Source organism: Astatotilapia calliptera, chromosome 22 (genome assembly GCF_900246225.1).
Source record: "Astatotilapia calliptera chromosome 22, fAstCal1.2, whole genome shotgun sequence".
NCBI lineage: Eukaryota > Metazoa > Chordata > Actinopteri > Cichliformes > Cichlidae > Astatotilapia > Astatotilapia calliptera.
In genome coordinates, this window is record NC_039322.1 from 27,318,610 (window position 1) to 27,344,608 (window position 25,999).

Sequence of the window (25,999 nt, forward strand, 5' to 3'; positions counted from 1 at the left end):
TAAATTATATATAATATTAAGAAATATAATAATAATAATGAATACAAATAAAATCATGTGATATTCTTCTTCTTCTTCTTATCATTATTTATGGTACTACATTCATAAGCTCATATCAAAAATAATCTGACATGCATACATGATTTCCTTCCATGTATGGTTTTCATGGGTTAAACAGATCATAAAAAAACCCTCCCAGGTAATACTACACTGGCTGTTGCACAGTTAACAGACAGGTTTTTCCTCTTTTCTCAATTCTGACAACAAGCCAAACAATTCAGCTTTCCTAGAACCAAAAATAAACCTCACTAACACCATCAGGGCATTTGAATAGTAGCTCACCAATTCAACTTGCTCTATCGTTCACAGACTCTCTGCCTACTTGCTACTTCCTTTACTTTTGAAGGTAAGAGAAAATATAATTACATTTAACACTATTAATTACTCATGACAAGCTTTATAAAACCTCTTAAAAAAAACCTTATTCAGATGTTGTTAAATATATACATTTAAAAAACATGTTAGCATTATAGTGTGGCTGAATTGTGTCTTTCTGATTGATTGTTTAGCAGGTTAATAGGATCATTTAGTTTTTAGGAGGTAGAGCAGGTCATCTGCTAAGTGGAATGTTGGTGGTTTGATAGATCAGAAGAGAACACTATAAGAACCAATCTAATTATCAAATATTTTCAAAGCTGTCATGGTCCTGGGTCGGTGACCCAGCGCCTTGAGTTTGTGATTATTATTTTCTAGTTATTCTGATTTGTATTGGTTGTTGGGGTTTGGTTGTCGTGTTTATTTTCCCTACCTGTGTCTCCCTCTGTGCTCTGTACGGGTCCCCGAGTTTTGTGTTGTAAAACAGTCTGGGTGTTTCCTGTTTTACTTTATAGGTCTGTCTCGTTATGCCCATTAGTTCCAGCTGTGTCCCCTCCTGTGTACCATTTCCCGATTACCTGGTGTGTGTATTTATAGTTGGTGTCTGACTGTGCTTCTCGTCGCGTCATCTGTGTTTCTCTGTGAACTTCCCGCGTAGTCTGCATTATTCCATGTTTCTTCGTGTCTCTCTGCTCCTCGCTTCATGTCCTCCATTTTGTATTAGTTTTCCCAGTTTAGGTTTATGTTCGGTTCTGCCCACACCTTGGTTTTGTGCACTGTAAATAAAACCCACTTGCACCTCCGCCATTGTCTGCTATTGGATCCTCCTTTCTCACCCTCCACACGACTGCCGCCCCAGCCGTGACAAAAGCGTCTTTCTATGTTATATTAAATAAACATTGTCCAAGATGTTTTCCTTTCTACTGGGTGTCATGTTATGCTATTTAAGTAGAAAGGCAATGTCTTTTAAATGAGTTAACACATATAAACCCCTCACATATAGCACTGATTATGCAATGCCGTCCCCAGATTATGTCACCAAGGTTGCTTTTGAAACGGTGGATAGTGTTTTGTTGTAGGCTTCTTTGTAACATTGTCTACATTCTTAGATTTACTCACCTGAATGTTTCTCCACTCACTAAATCCACAGATTGTTCTTCATTAAAGATGAATTACAGACAGAAGAAATCCGGGGTTCTTATTTCCCTACTCCTGTGCATCGCAGTGATGCCTATGTTTTTCAGTCCTTCATGGAATTTATCTGTTTACTCCTTTGGGCCCTGGAAGTCAAGCTTTTGTTCCTGTCTCAAATGTATAAGAGATGGTGATCCTTGGTTTAGGGAACAGATTGATGCATCTCCTGAACCCTTTTTGCCAAGAAAACACAGCATCTCAGAGAATGATTTCCTCTGGTGGAAGGTAAATTAAATGATCACTAAACAAAACAAATGTTGATTAACTTTGCATTTCATTATATTTTTCCAACTGTTGGAGCCACTGAAACATATACTTGGAACGTGTGAGATATCCATCTATATATATATATATATATATATATATATATATATATATATATATATATATATGTGTATGTATATATATATATATATATATATATATATGTGTGTATATATATATATGTATATATATATATATATATATATATATATATATATATATATATATATATGTGTATATATATATGTGTATATATATATATATGTGTATATATATATATATATATATATATATATATGTATATATATATATATATATATATATATATATATATATATATATATATATATATATATATATATATATTCAATGTTGACAAAAAAAGTGTAAAACTTGCTGGTTACCAGTTCCATTAACTTTATTAACTTTCCTCTCTTATGTCTGTCAGAAAATAAAGCAGGAAAAATACGACTTCGCTTTCTTCAATGCAACAGTAGACAAGGTGTTTGAGATGCTACCGATCATTTCAGAAGATGTAGAACCCAGGCCTGATCGCTGCAGGATTTGTGCTGTAGTGGGGAATTCTGGTAATTTGAATGGATCACGTTATGGACCTCTGATTGATTTGCATGATTTCGTAATAAGGTAAAATAGAATACAATCAAACATTCACTTTTACTTAGAGTTGACTATTATGTTGTTTAGGGGTGCAACGATACACAAAATTCACGGTTCGGTTCGATACTTTGGTGACACGGTTCGATATTTTTTCGATACAAAAAAATGTTCATGCTTTTTTAATTTGTCATTTATTAAAATTATAAATATGTATTTTAACTCAAAAGTACAGTTTTTAAATTTAATGTTGCTGAAACAACAAAGTAATAAAAAAATAAATCTATCTGATCGAGAAATCACTCATCTTTGGAAAAGAGAGTTTATTACAGAGAAATGGCTCTTTCCAAAATAAAAGCTATACTATACGCTTCTTCTGGGGTATACTCTCAGCAGCATATTAAACATATCAGGTGCTCATAAGGAGAATCATGTGCTAACGGCTGTCTAAATGACTCGGGTAAAGTTTGTAGCATGCGTGCTTGTTGTTTTTGTCTGATTCCACTTGTCTTTGCACTAGGATGATGTTGGCGTAAATGTGCAGTCATATTCATTGTGTTCCCACTAGTGCTGTCAGCGTTAATCTGAAATCACGTTAACGCCACAACAAGGCAAATCTCCGTTAACGAGCTACCGCGGATCGCCCCGTGCGTGGGGCTGGGCGGCGTCAACACGTTAACGAGCATGGTTCCCACCCATGTAATTGAGCATTGCGTGGCACATCCGACATACCGTTTTACTTTTGTCCATGACGCGCTTACCTTCAGGGTCATACTTCACATGAAGACCAAAATAGTTCCAAAGGCCAGATCTGAATGAGGGTGGGGGAGGTTTAATTTGCCATGTTGCAATGAGCTTAGCTTCTGTCTTGCTAGCTTGCGCTGCGCTAAGTGGATCTGCGCTCGACAGTGCAGCCTAGGCGGAGTAGTCAAACGCAGATCCACTTCTTTGGCTCTCGGAGGAGGCGGACGCACTTTTTCTCCTCTCCCCTATCTTCCCTGCTAGTTCTTATGTCCTTGTCTAGTCTCGTGTCTTTTTTGCATTACTTTCCCTGGAACACTCTCTCACAGTCTGTGTCTAAAACCTAAAAGATAATTATGGATTTGATCAACTGGTGTCTGAATGCTATTGACACCCTTTAACGAGAAGTCTGGGCTCGGGAGAACCTGAGTTCCCGGGAGGGACTTTCCCTGCCGGATACACGATGGACGGGTGGCAGAGGATTGTGTGCCTGGCGGGACTGTCGATCGAGGACGCTGAAGATATCTACCTGTTCGGAACCATGATAACAGGGTTCTTGCTGATCGGAGCTGGCTTGGCCCTGGCTTATCGGAGAATTAAGAGAGCGGAACCGGCTGTTCAAACCCCCACAAGGCTGCCCGCTGGGATTGGAACGACAGGTGCAACTTCTCAGAAAGGACTCACTGAAGGCAGCATGGTTAAGAGCTTGGAGGCGCTTACGACTGCAGTGAATGCTCAGAATAACACCTCTGAGCGTATGTATGTTGGATTACATCAGGAAAGAATCAACTCAGAACAACATCTCTGGGCGGAAGCTGGATTACATCTCGGATCAGTTGGCTGCGGTCGTGAGGTCTCAGAATCTGCTATGTGAGCAAAAGAGCGAACAGAATCGATGGCTAATAACATCATGGAGAAACTCGCAGCTATTAACTCATTCACTGCCATTGACGTCTATAGCCGTCAATTGCAGTGAATGAGTCAATGGGTTTAACTCATTCACTGCCAATGGCTGGCAGTGAATGAGTTAACGGGAGATTGAGAGACCAGTGTCGGAGTGTTAAAAACAGCTTGAAATTCTCATGAGTTGTTTGCAAAAGAAAAATCACCATCATAATGCGGCTACCCCTTCGGCGCCAGCTGTGGGCTCAAGGCTGGAGCTGAACAAAAACTCCCTGATAACGACTGCGTTGAGTCTTTTTCTTCCCATTCCCTACAAGGCCACCTGGGTTGGCTGGAAGACTGTTTACTTAGCCTGGCGGGGCGAAGGACACTGTCTCAGCTGAACTATGGACACACACACACATACATATACTGATACTGGTAAGCACTCACTGACGCATTACTCTCCCTATCCAACGCCACCTCCAACCCTTACCTCCCCCATGATGTGGACATCGGGTCAGCTGGAGGCGCAGTCGAAGATTGCAGCGGTCCCAGATCAGATGTACACACTGGAACACTTTACCATGTTGCTTGTCTGTGTTTATTGTGTTATGGTGTGTTGATACCTGTGCATTCCTGTATTATCCTTTTGTGTTACACATTTCGATGTTTTTTTCCTCGCTACCTGGCCTGACCTGTCTCCCCAATGTGATGTTTGTATTGTATGTACGGTCGGCAAGGTCTGTCATCTTGGTTGTAGGCAAAAGGCCTGCAACTGACAAATAAAGGCTATCTCATTTCATCTCATCCCCTGAGCTCTCAACACAGACTGCATCGTCAGAATAAAAGTTGATAAAATAAATTAAAAATTTTGTATTGTTCGATACATATGCGTACCAAACCGAAAGAACTGTATCGAACGGTTCAATATCGATACGAGTATCGTTGCACCCCTAATGTTGTTGTATTGACTCTATTCACAAAATATGATTTAACTGCATGATGTTAAATATGTATAATTTAGAATGAACTATGGGCCGACCAGAGGCTTTGAAGTGGATGTTGGTACCAAAACAACTCATCGTGTCATGTATCCAGAGACTGCTAGCTTATTGGACCACACCACTCACCTTGTGTTTTTTCCATTCAAGATGGAGGATTTTTTGTGGCTCCTTGAGAACGTTGGGTAGTTCAAACATTGCTGTTACCTTTTTATGTTTTTGTATTTAGAATATATATTTAGTACACTTGAATATTTAGGGTTGTGAAAAGCTTAACAAATTCATTATTGTGTGCATTTATCATTTCAATCGGAATCTAGCGTTAAATGATTCTAATCACATAATTGCTAATTAATTCCTTTTCTAGCATATATGCCATTAACGTAAAAGCATATTTCCAACAGAGAAAATGGTGATTTAAACAAACAGAGCCTAGCCAACAAGAATTTGGTGAGTACATTATTCTATATTTTAACAAAAATGACAAACTGTATATTCATATATCAAATATAATTTAGTTAAAAGATTATATTGTGCATTATTCGCAGAATAAATGACCATGTTTAATTACCAGGTGATGATCCTCAATCCGGCTTTCATGAAACACGTTCATCAAGTTTGGTTACTAAAGAAGGGTGCTTATCCATCTACTGGCTTCATGGCTTTGGCTTTGAGCTTGATGATTTGTGATGAGGTAGGATAACATTCCAAAAGTCAAAGAAATACCAGTGAAGCAATAAGGACTGCTGTGCAATAAGTACATATGCCATAACTGCCAACTATGCTAAAAAAACCCCCAGAGAATTGTAATTTTATTTTTGTCCATTACATCTTTGATTGCATTATTTTGGATCTACACTAACAAAAAAGGCCATGTTGGATTTACTTAATTCAATAGTGGACATTGGTTGCACACAATTGTTTTGCTTTCGCAGAAACTTAAACAACTGAGTTAAATCAACACAACTTTTTCATATTCAATAAACCTGTGCATTTTGTGTTCATAAAATGCGATTGAAACATGTTTAGATGAAGTAAGTTGAGTTCTTAGAATATTTGAATCCTTCACAATTTTGTCATTTTATTTCAACACTATTCAAAACCTTTTACCCCAATACAACTTGGTCACTTAAATACTACATGTTGTCTTCATATTACATAATGTCTAGAGTCTGGTTACCATAAAAAGTGAATGGCTCTACAACAACTACGATCCTCCTATCTTTATCCTGGTTGCAGGGGGGCTGGGAAATAACCCTGAAGTGATAGGTTACAAGACAGGGTACACCCTGGACTGCTCATCTATCTATCACATAGAGACAAACAACCATTTGCATTTACATTCACGGGTAATTTAGAATCACCAATTAACCTAACTCTAATAACTGCATGACTTCTAACTGTGGGAGGAAACCAGAATACCCAAAGAGAAACAACTGCAAACTAGCCAGATTGTGGATTTGAACCCAGGACCTTCTTACTGTGAAGCAACAGCACTAACTATCATGCCACCAATCCAGGAAATCCAGGAAAGCTATGATTTCAAGCTTTGATGCAGAATTCTTTTGTTTTTGTCCTTGACAGGTTAAACCACTATAAATAGCAATAGCATGTACGGGATGTGTGCTATTGTTGTTTAATCAAAATTTACAAAGACCAAAGAGTAAGAATGATAATGTGCTGTTTACCTCTTTCTCCTGTTTGAAATTAAACAAAGTATACTGTGATGCTGACTTTCCCAACACATGTATAGTAAATCCTTATAGCAGTGGTTCCCGAAATTTTTTGCTAGGCCCCCCTTTGTTTTAGAAGATCATCACAGTGTTGCCAACTTAGTAGTGATGTGTCGGTGGCGAACGAAACGGCTCTTAGAGAATATTTGAAGTGAACGACGCAAGCTGGCTCCTCATTGGGAGCCGTGGTTTTTTCTTTTCTTTCTCTCACCCTCTCTCTCGCACTTTTTTTCCGCTTCACTCCACACGCAAGCCTTGTGCTTTGCGCTGGGAAGAGGGGGGCGGTAGTTACACTCGCAGTAGCACAGGAACAGAGCGGGAGGGGGAGAGAGAGAAAGAGAGCCAGGGACAACAACGTCACATTAGAAAGGTATAGTGATTATCCACAACTATTTTCAGTTGTGGACGATAAAGGATTCAGAAAGTTTATTCATGTAGGTCCATATGACGGAGAATGTGCATTTTCTTTTTGTTTTCATATTTTTTCATATTTATATTTAATTGTGTTGTGGTTTTTTTCAGTGTTTTGTCTTGTTCCACTTTAAATTTGTTTAAAAGGAAAAGCTGAAAATTTAAATGGTTAAAAGTTGAAATGTAGTTTTTTTTGTATTATATGATTTATTTATTACATTTCATGTGGATTTAATAAATAAAAGTATATTTACGGTGGCTCGTAGAGACAAAGCACATACAAACTCCAAAATACGTACAAACTCCAAAACACGTACAAACTCCAAAACACGTACAAAGCACAATAGAAGTGCTCCAGGATGCTAGGGGCAGTGTTGAGCTTTTGTTATCTAGTGGCAAGTCAGGAAGTACCAATGACTGGATTTGGTGTGTGGTATTATTAAAATTATTTGAATATATATGAGTGCTTGTGTATAAATACACAAACAATACACATATGCTTTCAAGTGGGTAATTTAAGTGATCTAGGTAGCTCTGTTTTGGAAGTTCAGTTAACGCTAGAAATGTGTTTTGGAGTTTGTACGTGTCTTGGAGTTTGTACGTGCTTTTTGGAGTTTGTACGTGTTTTGGAGTTTGTACGTGCTTTTTGGAGTTTGTATGTGATTTGTCTCTAGGAGCCACCATATAAATTTATATACAAGCATATATAAATAAAACCACAGTTTTGTTTTTACATTAGTAATTCCTTTTGTGCATAATTTTATATTGCTGTTAATAATTAATTAAAGCAACAAAACAACCTGAAGATCCGGTTGCGAGCCGAAAGAGCCAGCTCTTTTTAGTGAGTCAAGCCGAAAGAGCCGGTTCTCTAAAAAGAGACGGAAATCCCATCACTACAACTTAGTGACTTGGTCGCTAAATTTAGCTACTTTTCAAATCCCCTTAGTGACTTTTTCCCCCTAAAAAAGCGACTAGCGACAAATCTGGCAACTTTTTCTGGTGTCACTGGAGTCTTGTGACGATGTCATTTAGCAACTTCTAGCGACTTTTAGGACAGCCAAAAGCGATTTTCCTTACTTGTTGGCAACACTGCAAATACACCCTCCAACCACACACACGCCCACTGCGGTTTATTCTACACCACACATTCCAATAGGAAGTACCTTGTCTCTCTGTGCAAAATGCGGTTAAGGAGGATCTCGGTGCTTCCCCAGCTGAGCTAGTGTTTGGTCAGCCCCTCCGCGTGCCTGGAGAATTCTTGCCTGAAAATCCTCCTCCCTGCTTCGATCCATCAGTGCTATCTCTCAACCCGCTTTTGTACTCGCTTCGGGTTCCTGGTCCGGTGCACCATTGCGTGCCTGACACTTTTGTTCCAAAGACTTTAGAGACTGCTAAGTTTGTTTTTGTCAGGCACGATGCCCACAGGACACTGCTGCGGCCGCTGTATGACGGCCCATTCAGGGTTATCGAACCGGGCCAGAAACATTTTGTTTTGGATTTTGGGGGTCGAAGGGAGACTGTGTGTGTTGACAGACTTAAACCTGCACATGTTCTTCCGGACAGTAATGTAGTGCCAGCCATGGCCCCTCGCCGTGGCTGCCCTCCTTCGATGGGGTTGACAGACTCTGATTTTCCCCCCAGAACTACCCCGGACCACCGGCGTTTGAGCCTCCTCCTGCCTTTCCTGCTCGCCTTCACCAGCCTCGTTCATGGGATGGACCTTCCTCTACCTGTTCTCTCCCTCCCAGATTCAGTCGTTCGGGTTTGCTTAGGCCCAGGGTCCTGGACTGAATAGAGACCTGACTGTGTGTTCAGGGCGGGGTATGTGTAGCGGACCACCAGGTGGCTCCACTCACACCCAAGTTGAAGGGAAGTGCTGAGGTGGAGATTTTGGCGCTTACTATATGTGAAGTTCTGAGAGTCAGTTAATAAAGTTGGAGTGAGACACTGAGACCTCCCCTGTTGTTATTACATACCTCCACAGCATTACCATTCAGTTTGAGGGTTACAACAGAAAATGTTATATTTATTATTCTCACGTGGTATCGGACGGGATTATTTTAACAAGCGAAGGACATTTTACCTGATTTTTTTTTTTTATCCTCCTGTAACTTCACTGTATAAAAAGCTAAAACCTTCAAAGTTTCAGGAGTGGTTATGAGAAGTCTTTGTGAACTAAAAATCAAGAATGTGGCTCAGATTGGTGAGGTGTGGGTAGGGGGTTATTGCCTTTGGAACGGGAGTCGCTAGTTTTATTCCCAGTAATGGTCCTGGCTAGACCCCACATGCTAAAAAAACAAAACAAAAACCAAGCTGTAAAATGGCGCAGCTACGTATGCAGCTTGTCCGCACCTCGGACACAAACATTTCACTACATGTTGTACTCTGTACTCTGTATGTGACAAATAAAGGTTGTTGTTATTGGCATCCTGGTGTGCCAGAAGACAGCCAATGATTCTTTTTTGACAGTGTTAATCACTCTGTGCAACCTTCCTGTTCTCAATTGTAGCCCTCAATGGAGAGCATGCTCTCCTACTGTTAGGCCTTCTTTACCAGGGTATTGGTGTATTGGGTCCAGGTGAGATCAGCAGAGATGTGGGTGCCCAGAAACCTGAGGTTGGGGACAGATTCCAGCCGTTCTGTGTTTTTAATCAGAGGGGTGAGGACCTCTCTGTGCCTTGTGAGTTCTTTTCCTTTAACCCTTTAAAACCCGTTGGAGTGGGCGCGCTCCATTTTGCATAACTATTTCTAAATCGCTGTAGAACTGGAACCACGTAAGCTAGCGCAATAACTTTTTTTGCATATGAAACCGGAGGAGTTGTACTTACATCTTATGCCATCAGCTTGCCCTAGGTCACGGTTTCCTTCCACATATAGCTTTGCAAAAATTGCATAAAAAGCATTTGCAGCAACAAAAACGTAATATTCCAGAAACACACTTTGCCGATCCGATTAGCTGTTCAAAACACTTCCTACGTTGGAATAGACCTCAGCGCGAACTATCGCAGGAAAAAGATTTTCAATTTTTTTGTAGTTTATTTCATTTTTTGGCAATTTATGTAGTTACTATGGACTTAATGCATACATATTATTAATATTTGGGCTATAACGGTTGTACTGATGTATAGGAACTTGAAATGGCACTACAGAATGTAAAACTATAAAGATAAGCTCTGGTGGACTTGGTTCTATGGTAGGTCTTAAAGGATTAAGGACGTTCATCTTCAGATGATTTGCTGAACACCAGTGGGACAAGTTCTCTATCTCCTCCCTGTATGCGGTCTCATCTCCAACACACATGAGCCCAACCAAAGTGGTGTCATTGGCATGCTTGATGATGACGTTGTTTGGATGGGTTGGTGTACAATCATAACTGTACAGCAGGGGCTGAAAATGCAGCCCTGGGGGGAATGGTCAAGTCGGACTGACTGAGGCTGGTTTGTGAGGATGTCAGACATTCTCACCACCAAACTGCAGGTGATCCAGTTTGTTGGTGAGATTCCAACTGAGCAAAAAGGTATTGAGCTCTGCGAGTCTGAGGCTGCCGTCGGGGGTTGGGGGCCTCTGTTCTTTGTAGTTAGTTCAGTTAGCTCTTGTGACAAAGCTGAAATTATATGACATATTGAAATTTAACTTTCATTATTTATTTCTTATGTATTTACTTTTTTTTTTTGTCCAGGTCAGCGTCTTTGGGTTTGGAGCAGACAGCAATGGAAACTGGGGCCATTACTTTGAAAAAATCAAAGAGCAAAATTTTGGAACTGGATATCATCCAGGAACATATGAATATAATCTTATTCAGCAGCTACACAAAATACAGAAAATCACATTGTATAAAGGACATTAATTTTTTTCCTTTGTTTCCCCTTCCTCTTTTTTAAATCCAATGTTTACAGTACAGCTTAATTCATTGTTAACATAATTTATTTTGTGCTTCAGTGTTTTTATCTTTAGAGGAGTCATCAGATTTCTTTTTATAAAATTGATTCTCATGGTGTGTTTTTATATATTCAAAGACAAGGTCTTCAGGTTTACTAGTGCTTCTAAATCATAGATGTTAATGTGAGTGTGAAAAGTTGTCTGTCCTAAGACTAGGGTGTACCTTCTTCCAGTGACAGTGGAAATAGCATTGAGCTTCCTCTCCTCTACACCCAACTACATAAGAGCTGAAGACGATGGATAGATGGATAAGTGTTTCTTTTGAGTAGGCATCAAGATTATGATAGTTAGCTAAAAGTAAACTGAAAACTACTAGTTGTAATAAGAAAATATTCTTAAATTCTCTATTGCCCTTCCACACTTTTTAAGCAGCCTAGTGTTGATCCACTAATTATTCTTTAAATCAGACTTAATCCGCTTTTAATTACAAAGAATGTATTTCATTTTTGCACATACAAGCTGTGTGGTAATCATTATTAGGATGTTGAAAAGGTGGTGCAGAAAGCTGGTCAGAAGAAAAAAACAAAAATAAACAGCTGATGATGGACAGATGCAACAATATCGATTGTTACTACCTTGTGCAATAAAGAGTATGTAAGTTGTATCACAAGACACAATAAGACAGCTGATTATTTTGTTTCACTAACTCTTCCCGGAAATACATTTTGTATAGGGTATAGGAGCTGTGGCTGTTTGTCTGTGCCCACCTTTAAATTTTAAATACATATAGACATTGAGGGTTCTTGGGAGGGGCTATGCTGACACCGGCTGTTGTCTGGGAGTTGGTCGTTGGCACCCACTGCTCTGCTGTTTTCGTTCTGCATCTGTGATATACTGGCTGCCTTTGTTTGTGATTGCCAGATGCAGTGGCTGCATTTTTAGGGAAATTGTTGTGTATAACTTTATTGTTTACAAAATTTGTGCATAGGTTTTTATTTCTTTATATTTGCATTTCAAGTTGTGAAAATAATTCAGTAACCATGTCTATGGTTTTTACATAAAAATATATCACTTTTTCCCTATTCGGTTTTTAGGTTTTTTGAGTGATTTCAGATCAGTTGTATTAATACAGTAGTCAGTGAAAAAATAACTGTAAATCGACATATGTGAGACTGTATTCTGAAAATAAGAATACCAAACAAGACAAGACAAAAAACATTTCTAAACGTGAAATATCAAGGTAAAATCAAAAATAGTCAAGAATGATATTTCATAATTAGTATCACATACAGTGTTCCCTCATTCATCGTGGGAGTTATGTTCTAAAAATTGATCTACGTCCCTACCCCCTACGGTCACGAGCTGTGGGTAGTGATCAAAAGAAAAAGATTGCGCATACAAGCGAAATGGGCTGCCTTCGAAGGGTGGCTGGCCTCTCCCTAAGAGATGGGGTGAGAAGTTTAGCCATCTGGGAAGGGCTCAGAGAAGCGCTGCTGCTCCTCCACATCGTAAGGAGCCAGTTGAGGTGGTTCGGGCATTAATCTGGGAATGCCTTGGTGTTCCCCCGGACAAGACCCCGGATAAGCAGAAAAAGATGGATAGATGGACATCTGCAATACTGGCCCTGTATTTTCTTGGTATTGGATCGACACCAAAATTTGTAGTGTAGCACAGCACTACTATGAATGAGGGAAAGTGTGAATGTTGAATGTTTTTGATGAAATGTCCAGGCAAGCATATACATATTAAATGACACGATATATGTGTTCTAATAGCTAACTGACAACTTCAGGTTTTTTATTTCTATATGACAATTCTTCATAATTAAACAATAAGAACAAGTAGATAGATAGATAGATAGATAGATAGATAGATAGATAGATAGATAGATAGATAGATAGATAGATAGAACTTTATTAATCCCTCGGGTGGGTTCCTCTGGGAAATTCAATTTCCAAAAAAGCACAGCACCGACAGAAGTTACAGAGTTACAGAATATTACACACACATATATATAAATACAGAGACAATATAAATAAAATATACGAAGGGGATAAATAGAATAAATAGGAATAAAAAATAAAAATACAAGTGAATTGCACATTTCAAGTAGTCTGATGTCCTGTAATCATTATGAAGATATAATTTGAAATACAATAACACATTAAGATTTTGTACAAAGTATCAGCACTGGATCAGTAAATCGGAAAGGAAATCAGTGGTATCGCACATCACTTCCACAAAGCTGCAGAAGAAACCTAACCCTGAGAAGAAGCCTTATTTCAAATTAAAAAAGAGTGTGAAATTGTAGTTAGACTTGTATTTGTAAATGAACCACCTCATGATGTGTAGATTTCTTGATTTTATACATATTGGGCTACATACTTATTTATTATAATTATTATAAGGCTATATAGTACATAAAAATTCACGTTTTATGTTAGTGAAATGTTTAATTATCTGGGCTAAAGAAAATAAAGTTATAGACTATACTTATATGAAGCTTGTATACTTACTGGATTTGATGTATTTTAACCATATGTAATGCACATTACAGGATGTAACACCTGCTTATATGTAAAAAAAAAAAAGGCTTTGATTTTGCCACCTCTTTTGATTTCCATGCCAAAATTTCTCTAGATCCGCACCTGATACGCATTTAATAACTTGTGATGTTGTAAACTGTTTAGTTGTGTTTGGAAGAAAAGCTAGTATATCACAGCTAACAGCTGGATTTTTCAGTTTGAGTGCAGCCATTGAATAGCAACTTACGAGACCAGAGTGAACGGGAGTGAACGTGAACAGTATAACCTTTGTTTCTTAACATAAAACTAATTGTTGCAGCTAGGGACAGCCCAAATTTTATCTCCTTAAATTGACTTTAGTTTTAGTTTTCTTTAGTTAACTAGCATAAATTAATGTACTATTACCCCCCTCCAACCACATGATGATGCCTTTCTGAGCTGACAGAATGTCACCTAAATATGTTTGTAAAACTTTGACTTTAAGCACTTATTTCTTAAATCCAGCTTCACAGACAGTGTTAAATCTATGTCAGTTTTTGAGAGCTGGGCTCAATGGTGTAATTTAGGCTCTAAATGTGTAGCATTTTATGTGCCCTTTAAATTTTTATTTTATGCTGTTTGTTATTAGCAGCCAATCATGAAACAGTATCATTTGTTCCAATTTCTTAAATTTTATTTCACAAAAATGAATATTTCATAAAAATATTGTTTGAGATACATTATATAGTATTTTTGCACAAAAAAGTGATTCTTTATTTGTGAAAGTGGAACAATAAACAACTGTGTTACTGCTTCACCACTATTTAAGTTTGGACATGTTTCAATAATTCGATGCACCCGTTTCCCAGTTTCTTCGCAACATTTAAAGCAGTCGGGGGGGACTCAAGACTAAGTATTGTAGGTTATCAAGTTACCCTTAACTTAGTGTTTGTGTTACAGGCCTTCAATGGGGTCTGTTTTTATACAGAAAAGTAGAGGCAGGAGACATGAGTAGCGTTTGGTCTGCAGGCTCTTCTTCGTCTTTTTATTAACAGAATTTCACACCATTCTTCTCCGTTCGTATAAACATTCCTCTTCTAGCAAAAAACATAACTTTGAATCTGGTTTACATGTTAAACCCATTTGATCACCTTGTTTTCCTCACAAGTATAAATCTACAATATAATTGTTGTATATCAGTGTCCTTATTTACAAAAAATCTGTAACTAAATTCTACTGCTGTCCAGCATCAACAATATCTCTGTGCAGTAATCTCAACACTGCGATTAACCTGCTCATTATTACTGTTGTAAGTTCTTTATATCTTAACAGATTCAACAATATATTACATTTGTAAACAATAAACAAACATTCCACAATTGCCCAAAAAACAGTTACATCAGATTATATACATATAACAACATAAAGAATAAAAACTAGATTATGTTGAAACCACCTTTATCAGCTGTCAACATACCAGTAATGTCAGGATAGAAGAGGTGTATCTAGGAGCTACATTTGCCACAAAATAAAATGTGTAATAAGACCGGCTACCTCTTTAGACTACAAGTGGAATTGCGGCTTCCATCGCGAATGGCAGGAGAGTTCGGTTTCTTTCAATGAAAACAAACTTTCTCATGACATTTGTGGCCTTTAAACTAAGACAGAAAAAAGTTTCTTGCCTTGTGCATCACAGTTAGCCAACTCAAACTACTAACCTGTTCTTATACATAAAAGTAGAGACAGGAAACATGAGTTGTGTTTGGTCTGCAGGCTCTGCCTCATCTGAGGTACAGAGCTACTTCCTCCTTGTGGCGATGCCATCCAATTGCATCCTTATAACTTTAACTGAAAAGTGCAATACCACAACGCCTTTTACATCACTAAATATTTAAAACCAATTACAACTGTGACCATAGACTTGTAGGTGTCACACTTGCACATGCTTAGAGTGGCCAAGTGAGTGTTTTCTACACACAATGCTATACCATCTTCTGTCACCAGAGACCAATATTGAGTTAACACCCCTTAGCATGCCTAATCATAAACTGTTGGTTTTGGTGTATTGTAAGCACATGTTTATGTTTATAGGTTAGCAGGACTGTTTCGGAATGAACGGAATGTCATGCTGTCATCTTATCTTGTTTGCACATCATCATTGTACATGGGCTGACTGTTTTCCAAGCTGACTACCAAATTCACCAGATCTTAATTCCACTATCCACTGGTGGATTTGTATGTAAATAAGATTGTGAATAACCTTAAGTCTTCAGAGGACAGTTTAACTTTCTCTGTGTCTATTAAATATCTGTACCTAAAGTACTGATATATGCCAGGATACATTTTCTCTTTCCCCAATATTTTGATGGATTTGAACATTTACGTGTTATAAATTGCATACAAATTGTGACGGAGTTACATCGCCCTGGGCCCCAGACAGCTGACCTGGGTGCATACACACACACAACAACCATTAGATTCTACACTCGTCGCACTGGGTTAATGTGGCTGCGGCCAACATATTTTGCCACTTACCTTTAATAAAAAGCCGGTTGTGTAGACTCCCCGTGATCGTCAGTTACACGAGTAGTTGGGCAAGACGATGGTACGTCTGGGGGTCTGTTCTGGGGTTTAAATCGTGGGTTCGCGCACACTTGTAGAGTTACATGAACTGCATTATTTTTTGTTTGGGTTTTCTTTTATTATGAAATGCTGTAGGCTGCCTGAAAGTGGCTATAAATGTATTTGTGAATTATTGTAGAAATACAGCTGGAAATAAGCCGAGGAAAAAAGATTGTTTTGTGAAAGAAATGATGGAGGGATGACTGTTATGCCCAGTGGGAGGGGCAATGGGATATAAAGGCAGGCCACTAGGGCCTACCAAGGCAGTCCGTGAGATGTTACAGTGAGGTTAACATGTAAGCTGGCTCAGCCTCTTGCGTTCTGTACATAGATTTTTGTTTAGTGATGAATAAGTTAGTTGTTTATTTTCTTTGTAAATAATACATCTGGGAGGCCAGCAAAATAAAGTACACACACTGAACGTTTCCTGACGATGCCTGCATTTTTTCAGGAGAAGTTTAGGAGAGGACCCCACGAAACAAATAATTACAACTTTTAATTTTAATAATAGGGTACGGTCACTTATTTAGAGTCCTCTTTATATTTATGAGACTTATGTTTCTGGAGTCACTGTTGACTGTCTACTAAACCGCTGAATCACTCACACACTGAAATATGCATATTGTACGCTTTAGTCAGTAGTTAATAGCTATTATTATGCATGAAAAATAGTCTTAAACTGAAAAACTTTGTAACTAGCTGTTGGGTCTGCACCTCAGCAGGCCCTCTAGTTCAGATGTTATTCCTGTGAAGAAAGCAAATGTTACGAAATCAGTTTTACCCCGGTTCTTTTTATTCCTCGGGCATCCAGAGATGGCACCAGAACTCAGTAGTCATTTTAACAAAACCTTTATTCATCTTTATTCATCTTCATTTAAGCATGCATCTTCTAGAAGTAGAGACATGCAAGGCCGGTGTCCCTCTGCAAATCTTCCACTCTTTTGTTTGTTATAGTCAGCTTTATAGAAGCGACCCCATCATAAAACCCCCATGGTGTGCTGCAAACTCTGTGTGTCTGTGTGTGTATGCGCGAGAACGTGAGTGACTGTATGCGCGTACCTGTGTGTATGTGTGAGTGCACATGAGTGAGTGTGCATGTGGGTGTGTCGTAACAGTCAAAACATGGTGTACAGTGGGGCAAAAAAGTATTTAGTCAGCCACCGATTGTGCAAGTTCCCCCACCTAAAATGATGACAGAGGTCAGTAATTTGCACCAGAGGTACACTTCAACTGTGAGAGACAGAATGTGAAAAAAAAATCCATGAATTCACATGGTAGGATTTGTAAAGAATTTATTCGTAAATTAGGGTGGAAAATAAGCATTTGGTCACCTCAAACAAGGAAAATCTCTGGCTCTCACAGACCTGTAACGTCTTCTGTAAGAAGCTTTTCTGTCCCCCACCCGTTACCTGTATGAATGGCACCTGTTTGAACCCATCATCTGTATAAAAGACACCTGTCCACAGCCTCAAACAGTCAGACTCCAAACTCCGCCATGGCCAAGACCAAAGAGCTTTCGAAGGACACCAGGAAAAGTATTGTAGACCTGCACCAGACTGGGAAGAGTGAATCTACAATAGGCAAGCAGCTTGGTGTGAAAAAATCAACTGTGGGAGCAATCATCAGAAAATGGAAGACATACAAGACCACTGATAATCTCCCTCGATCTGGGGCTCCACGCAAGATCTCATCCCGTGGGGTCAAAATGATCATGAGAACGGTGAGCAAAGATCCCAGAACCACACGGGGGGACCTGGTGAATGACCTGCAGAGAGCTGGGACCAAAGTAACAAAGGTCACCATCAGTAACACACTTCAACGGCAGGGAATCAAATCCCGCAGTGCCAGACGTGTTCCGCTGCTGAAGCCAGTGCATGTCCAGGCCCGTCTGAAGTTTGCCAGAGAGCACATGGATGATACAGCAGAGGATTGGGAGAATGTCATGTGGTCAGATGAAACCAAAGTAGAACTTTTTGGTATAAACTCAACTCGTCGTGTTTGGAGGAAGAAGAATACTGAGTTGCATCCCAAGAACACCATACCTACTGTGAAGCATGGGGGTGGAAACATCATGCTATGGGGCTGTTTTTCTGCCAAGGGGACAGGACGACTGATCCGTGTTAAGGACAGAATGAATGGGGCCATGTATCGTGAGATTTTGAGCCAAAACCTCCTTCCATCAGTGAGAACTTTGAAGATGAAACGAGGCTGGGTCTTCCGCCCGGGCAACAAAGGAGTGGCTCCGTAAGAAGCATTTGGAAGTCCTGGAGTGGCCTAGCCAGTCTCCAGACCTCAACCCCATAGAAAATCTGTGGCGGGAGTTGAAAGTCCATGTTGCTCGGCGACAGCCCCAAAACATCACTGCTCTCGAGAAGATCTGCATGGAGGAATGGGCCAAAATACCAGCTACTGTGTGTGCAAACCTGGTAAAGACCTATAGTAAACGTTTGACCTCTGTTATTGCCAACAAAGGTTATGTTACAAAGTATTGAGTTGTATTTTTGTTATTGACCAAATACTTATTTTCCACCCTGATTTACGAATAAATTCTTTACAAATCCTACCATGTGGATTCATGGATTTTTTTTTTCACATTCTGTCTCTCACAGTTGAAGTGTACCTCTGGTGCAAATTACTGACCTCTGTCATCATTTTAGGTGAGGGAAGTTGCACAATTGGTGGCTGACTAAATACTTTTTTGCCCCACTGTATGTGTCTCTGTGTATGTGACTTCCTGCCGGTCATAAAAGTAATCTCCTCACTCAATCTACACCAAATCCTTTAGACAACATACAAAACACAGTTAACATATTACAGACACTGAGACCCCCACTCTGCATCCACTGGGCCACTGGCCTCTTGTTGTCTTACATTTACAGATAGGGTGGAGAGTCTCCTGCAAACCTACTTCTAAGTTTATAACAATTATGACCGTTTATTAGATTCAGGTTAAAGCATCAGCATCCACATCCCCCACTGTAGCTTCCTGTCTCCTTTTATGACAGGCAAACCCCCAGTGTCAATAAATTTCTTTCTCTCTACACAATTCCACACACTCTCAAGCCTACAGCTAAGCCAAACTAAAACACACAGAAATCCTTCCCTATTCCTCTGATATACTGCTGGACCCTCTCATCTAAGCAAGTTTAGCACATTGTATTCTAATAATTGTTTTCTTGTACTCACACAAGACAGAACAGCGATCAGTTTTCACATGCTAGCATGGACCGCTCGACAGCATTTCTGCCCTCCATGCCAAACAAGTCCAAAGAACCAGCACCCCCTGCAGCCTTTTATTGTGTGACACACAGTTTACACAAACACCCATTGTAAAACCCCCTGTGGTGTGTCAGGCACTTTATATGTGTGTGTATGTATGTGTGTGTGTGTGTGTGTATGTGAGTGAGTGAGTGTGTGTGGATGGGGGTGCATTTGTGTGACTTCCTGCTGATCACAAAGGGTCATTTCCCCTCACCCCTGCCTTTTTAACCGTCTCACCATACACATAAAGGCCAGGAAGTCACACTTCTTACATAGAATGTGCCTGCAGTTACACTATAGCCCCCCTTACCATTCAACAAGCTAGGGAGGACAATAGAAATAAAAGAATGTCTCTGAGCATACAGTTTAAAGCAAGGCTTACAAATTTAAGTACAATAATGGCAACATTTAATAATTTCAACCTAACATTAGCCATGAGTCATACTGGTCACAAGTGTTGGTCAAGTTACTTGAAAATCAGTAATCCCGTTACTTTACTGATTACTTATTTTCAAAAGTAATTAATTACTTAGTTACTTAGTTACTTTTTAAAAACACGATTTACAACCTGAAGAGGTGATAAAGTGATAGATCTTTCAGCCCAATTCTACTTTTTTTACATAATCCATCATACAAAATGTAATCAAATGGAAAAGTCTCTTTTCTAACTTGTTTTATCAGTTTTAATCTTTTAACTTTATGCATCCGGCAAAAAGTTAATTATATGCAACATTCTCTGACTTGAATAAGTTAGTTTAACATTTAAACCTATTTTCTGCACATTCCAGCACATAAAAAAAAAAAAAATTGTGTTTACACTCACTCTTTCAAATAGATGCAAGTAAAACACAGCAGAAAATAAATAAAGTCAAAGACTCAGCGGTCCTGTTGCTCTATTTTCACCTGTAAAGCAGGACTAGGGCAGGCGGAGGTTTACCCTGGTGCAGGTGTGCCGCGGTCAGTTGAAGAATCCGCGGGTTTCTCTGTGAATTTCCCATTACGTCGTTGTGCACTCGGTGCTTGCTTGGAAGTTTAGGGGTTTTTTTCGCTGTAAAAAGAAGTTTTCTTCCCACGCACGATGGACGCTAATGTTTTTGTCACTTTTTATGGAATCAAACTCAAAGTAAGGTCAGTACTTCCACGCTGCACGCTCATACTCTCTCCCGCACTCGATATGTGATCCATTGTTGATCTGCACACAGCTGTTGTCACGAACGGCGCACTCGCTTACGTCACTGTCGTGAGACATTCTCGCAAAAAATCACGGTTTTAGTAACGCAGTAACGCAGTGTTCCTACGGGAAAGTAACGGTAATCTAATTACCGTTTTTGCAATAGTAATCCCTTACTTTACTCGTTACTTGAAAAAGTAATCAGATTACAGTAACGCGTTACTGCCCATCTCTGCTGGTCACAAAATAAAGTACAAATCTAGAACTAATTTAACACATTATTACGAGTCCTTTCCTCTGTAGCTTGGACAGTTAATGTGTTGGCAACTTTAAAATGCATCCACACCTTCTCTGTCAATATTCCTTTCAACTAAGCTGATGCCTCAACAGCTGGTGATTTGAAAAACATTGACTTATCTAAGCGATTTATATCTAATGGCTTAACAAGTAACATAGTGGAAATAGCACAAATAATACCCTAAAATTCCTTGAAACGTAAAAATATGAATTTTACAAGAGAGAACTAACATGCCAATTAGGCCTATTCAAGAATCAACTTTCATTGCCATCATGGAAAGAGGCAAGGCAAGGCAAGGCAAGTTTATTTGTATAGCACAATTCAACAACAAGGTGATTCAAAGTGCTTTACAGAGACATTAGAAACAAGAACAAATAAAAAGCATGATTTAAAATTGATTAAAACAAGCAAATAAACTAACTAACTAATTAACAAACAAACAAACAAACAACAGTATATAAAATCAAAACAGATAAAATCAGAACAGTAGATAAAATCAGTAGTTAAATGTAAGTTTTGAAATTTAAGCTTAAAGTGTGGATTTGGTGCTTTATTCAAATGCAGCTGAGAACAGGTGAGTCTTCAACCTGGATTTAAATAAACTGAGTGTTTCAGCTGATCTGAGGCTTTCTGGGAGTTTGTTCCAGATATAAGGAGCATAAAAGCTGAATGCAGCTTCTCCGTGTCTGGTTCTGACTCTGAGAACTGATAAAAGACCGGATCCAGATGACCTGAGGGATCTGGATGGTTCATACTGGGTCAGGAGGTCATTGATGTATTTTGGTCCTAAACCATTCAGAGCTTTATAGGCCAGCATCAGAACTTTAAAGTCTATCCTCTGACAGACAGGCAGCCAGTGTAAGAACCTGAGAGCTGGACTGATGTGGTCCACTTTTTTGGTCTTAGTGAGGACTCGAGCAGCAGAGTTCTGAATGAGCTGTAGTTGTCTGACTGATTTTTTAGGTAGACCTGTAAAGATGCTGTTACAGTAATCAAGCCTACTAAAGATGAATGCATGGACTAGTTTTTCCAGGTCCTGTTGAGACATCAGATCTTTTATCCTTGATATATTCTTGAGGTGATAGTAAGCTGACTTTGTTATTGTCTTAATGTGTTTTTCTAAGTTTAGGTCTGCATCCATCACTACACCCAAATTTCTCGCCTGGTTTGTGGTTTTTAGATGTATAGATTGAAGTTCTCTGGTGACCTGTAATCGTTTTTCTTTGGCGCCAAAGACTATTACCTCAGTTTTGTTTTTGTTTAGCTGGAGAAAATTGTGGCACAACCAGTCATTGATTTCCTCAATGCATTTACCAAGAGCCTGTACAGGGCCTCGGTCTCCTGGTGACATTGTGATATATATTTGTGTGTCATCTGCATAGCTGTGATAGTTTATTTTGTTGTTGTTTATAATCTGTGCCAGTGGGAGCATGTAGATGTTAAACAGAAGGGGTCCCAAGATGGAACCTTGGGGAACTCCACATGTGATACTTGTCTGCTCAGATGTGAAGTTACCTATTGATACAAAGTATTTCCTGTTTTCTACGTATGTTTTGAACCAGTTTAGTACAGTTCCTGAAAGACCTGTCCAGTTCTCCAGTCGTTTGAGTAATATGTTGTGGTCAACTGTATCAAATGCTGCACTGAGATCCAGTAAAACTAGGACTGACATTTTTCCACTGTCTGTATTCAGACATATGTCATTAAACACTTTGGTCAGAGCGGTTTCAGTGCTGTGGTTCTGTCTAAAACCTGACTGGAAGGCATCGTAGCAATTATTCTGTTTTAAGAAGTAACTGAGCTGTTGAGAAACTACTTTTTCAATGATCTTACTTAAAAACTTCTCACCCTATCTCTAAGGGTGAGAAGTCCCCTATGAAGAGACCATCGAGGGAACAGTTCAGCCTGCCCGGGATAGGGTGCCCGAGGGCAAGCGTCTGGTGGCCGGGCGTTAGTCCATGGGGCCCGGCCAGGCACAGCCCGAAAAAGGGACATAGGCCCACCACCCACAGGAGGCACCAAAGGGGTCAGGTGCAATGTGAGTCGGGCGGCGGCCAGGAGCAATGGTCCTGGCGGACCGATTCCCAGCTATCAAGACTGTTTCATTCTATTTAGTAATTATAACAATGGTTCTTTCACTTGCAAAAAACAAATAAGAAAAATATAAAAAATATAATACTATTTTATTTTTGGGTCTTGTTCACAAGTGAAGGTAGATCGACCGACAAATTGGTGCTGCGGCTGCAGTGATGCAGACGCTGTACTGGTCCGTCATGGTAAAGAGAGAGCTGAGTGTAAAAGCAAAGCTTTGAATTTACCAGTTACCCTACCCTCAAGCTAGAGGAGGTGGCCCAAATGTTTAAATAATACATTCCATTTATAAAGCATGTAAGGGAAAAAAATAACACAATGTCACAGACTCCAGGCACAGAGACATCCATAAAGACAAGTGATGAGGGATGAGGACTGCTGGATGAGAACAAAATAATAATAATAATAATAATAATGGATTTATATAGCGCTTTTCAAGGCACCCAAAGCGCTTTACAATTCCACTATTCATTCACTCTCACATTCATACACTCATTCACTCTCACATTCATACACTGGTGAAGGCAGCTACAGATGTAGCCACAGCTGCCCTGGGGCAGACTGACAGAAGCGAGGCTGCCATATCGCGCCATCGGCCCCTCTGGCCATCACCAGTAGGCGGTAGTGTAAAGTGTCTTGCCCAAGAACACAACGACCAGGACAGAGAGCCCGGGGATCAAACCGGCGACCTTCCGGTTACAGATACGCTTCCCAACCCCCTGAGCCACGGTCGCCCCAATAAAAAAAACACACAAGACACACATGGTTAGAATAAATACCACAAGTTTCACTGAAGGCCTAATCACTGTGAGTTGAAAAAATAAAAGATCACAGTGACATCAGTGGCAGAGAAGTATTAATGAGGATATGCTATTGTAGTTCTTTTGGCAGGATCTGGTGGCTTTGTGGAGACAACTTACGCTGGTTTTAGTAACCTCATTGAATCATCAGCACTGTTTTTTGCAAATCAAACCCAGTTTGTGCTGCAAACTGGGTTTGATGAACATTATTAAGTGATAAGAACAAGTAATCTGATGTCCTGTAATCATTATGACGCTATAATTTGAGATACAATAAATAAAATACATTTTTGTATAAAGTATCGGTATCGGATCAGTATCGTCGATACCACCATGAATATTACTTGGTATTGGATCGGAAAGGAAATCAGTGGTATCGCACATCACTACTTTAGACCATGTTTATTCCAACTTGGCTGGAGCTTACAAAGAAACACCCCTCCCCCACATTGGACAATCATCTCTCCCTGTTCCTCACACCTCTGTATTCACCACTCATACAACGTGTGAAACTTAGGACAATTAAAGTGTGGCCAGAGGGGACAGACGCAGTTCTCCAGAACAGATTTAAAAACACAGACTGGAATATGTTCACCCACACAGACCTGGACCAGTACGCCTCATCTGTACTGGATTACATTCTGTCATGGTCCCTGTGCCTCACCAGCTGATTCTGTATTAGGCAACATGTTCTCTCTCTCTCTCTCTCTCTCTCTCTCTCTCTCTCTCTCTCTCTCTCTCTCTCCTGCCGGGGCGATGCTCATTATGGGCTCCCGCCCCTGGCCCACGCACCTGCTGCCGATCGGGATAATCACAAGGCCGATTTAAGACAGCAGCACTGTGTCACTCGTCGCTGGATCGTTGAGTTATCAGCGTCAGTCGCTCAGTAGATTGTAAATAAGGATCTGTGAGTTCGTTCCGTCTGTTCGCCTCTAACTATAATCTCTGTGTACAGATCTATCCCGGACCTTTCCCTGCCTGCCTGTCATCCCGTGGACGAGTGAGTGGATGGTGTTTCCCCAGTGTGGGGAGTGAAGAGAGAGAGCCTTTGGAGGACGTCAGATTCCCGTCTTTTCCCTCACATACCCCGGAACCCTGGACCCCCCTCCCCTCCCTCCAGCACTTTGTAAATAGCATCACCTGGTGTCGTTGTGTAAATAAAATCTGTAAATCCTGTAAGGAGTCCCGGTCTGCGCCTGAGTCCGTTAACTGAAACCTGACACATTCACTCTGGTGGCTGTAGCTCAGGTGGCAGAGCAGGTCAGCCACTAATCAGAAGGTCGGTGGTTCGATCCCAGGCTGCATCCTGGCTGCATGCCAAATATCCTTGGGCAAGATACTAACCCCATGTTTGCCTACTGGTGGTGGTCAGAGGGCCCGGTGGCGCCTGTGTCCGGCAGCCTCGCCTCTGTCAGTGCGCCCCAGGGCAGCTGTGGCTACAATGTAGCTTGCCATCGCCAGTGTGTGAATGTGTGTGTGAATGGGTGAATGACTGAATGTAGTGTAAAGCGCTTTGGGGTCCTATGGACTAGAAAAGCGCTATACAAATGCAGGCCATTTACATCTCCAAAACCACAGACAGTGTCACCACCCAGAAACGGATCACTATGTACCCCAACCAGAAGCCTTGGATGAACCGGGATGTTCGTCTCCTCCTGAAGGCCCGCAACACCGCCTTTAGGTCAGGAGATGCACACGCCTACAGTACAGCCAGGGCTAATCTAAAGAAGGGTATCAAAAAAGCCAAACACCACTACAAAAAGAAGGTAGAAGAACACTTCTCCAACTCCAACCCCCGACGCATGTGGCAAGGACTCCAGACCATTACAGACTACAGGACCACCAAACCCTCCTCCGCATCCTCTGATGTCTCCTTCCTCAACGAGCTCAACAACTTTTATGCTTGTTTTGAGCGAGGGAACCCCACAACCACAACCAAAGCAGACGTGATGCCAGACCACCAACCTCTGACTCTCTCCCCCACCGATGTAGGAGCGGTGCTGAGCAGGATCAATGTCCACAAGGCTGCAGGCCCTGATGGCATCCCTGGGCGTGTTCTCAGAGCGTGGTCTGGGGAGCTTGCAGGAGTGCTCACAGACATATTCAATCTGTCTTTGGCCCATGCTGTGGTACCGGCCTGCTGTGGTTCCGGCC

The 25,999-nt window shown here is 40.3% G+C and overlaps 1 protein-coding gene across 2 annotated transcripts; it reads left to right on the forward strand.

Moving 5' to 3' along the window:
- Positions 1-251: 251 nt before the first annotated feature.
- On the forward strand, positions 252-25,062 carry LOC113014573 (CMP-N-acetylneuraminate-beta-galactosamide-alpha-2,3-sialyltransferase 1-like). 2 transcript variants are annotated; one of them, XM_026156203.1, is made up of 7 exons: positions 252-406; positions 1,526-1,794; positions 2,282-2,478; positions 5,099-5,260; positions 5,480-5,525; positions 5,650-5,769; positions 24,801-25,062. In XM_026156203.1, the coding sequence occupies exons 2-7, from the start codon at positions 1,543-1,545 to the stop codon at positions 25,056-25,058; spliced, it is 1,035 nt and encodes a 344-aa protein (XP_026011988.1). In that variant the 5' UTR covers positions 252-406; positions 1,526-1,542; the 3' UTR covers positions 25,059-25,062. The 2 variants fall into 2 exon arrangements, with proteins under 2 accessions (XP_026011988.1, XP_026011989.1); XM_026156204.1 differs by lacking the exon at positions 24,801-25,062 and adding an exon at positions 10,899-11,186 and having other exon boundaries at positions 284-406.
- The last annotated feature ends 937 nt before the right edge of the window (positions 25,063-25,999 follow it).

Bases quoted from the DNA above. Each gene is read 5' to 3' on its own strand.
- LOC113014573 (XM_026156203.1), top strand. From the start codon at position 1,543: ATGAATTACAGACAGAAGAAATCCGGGGTTCTTATTTCCCTACTCCTG. The intron at 1,795-2,281 runs GTAAATTAAATG...TATGTCTGTCAG, and splicing joins ATGATTTCCTCTGGTGGAAG to AAAATAAAGCAGGAAAAATA. The intron at 5,526-5,649 runs GTGAGTACATTA...TTTAATTACCAG, and splicing joins GCCTAGCCAACAAGAATTTG to GTGATGATCCTCAATCCGGC.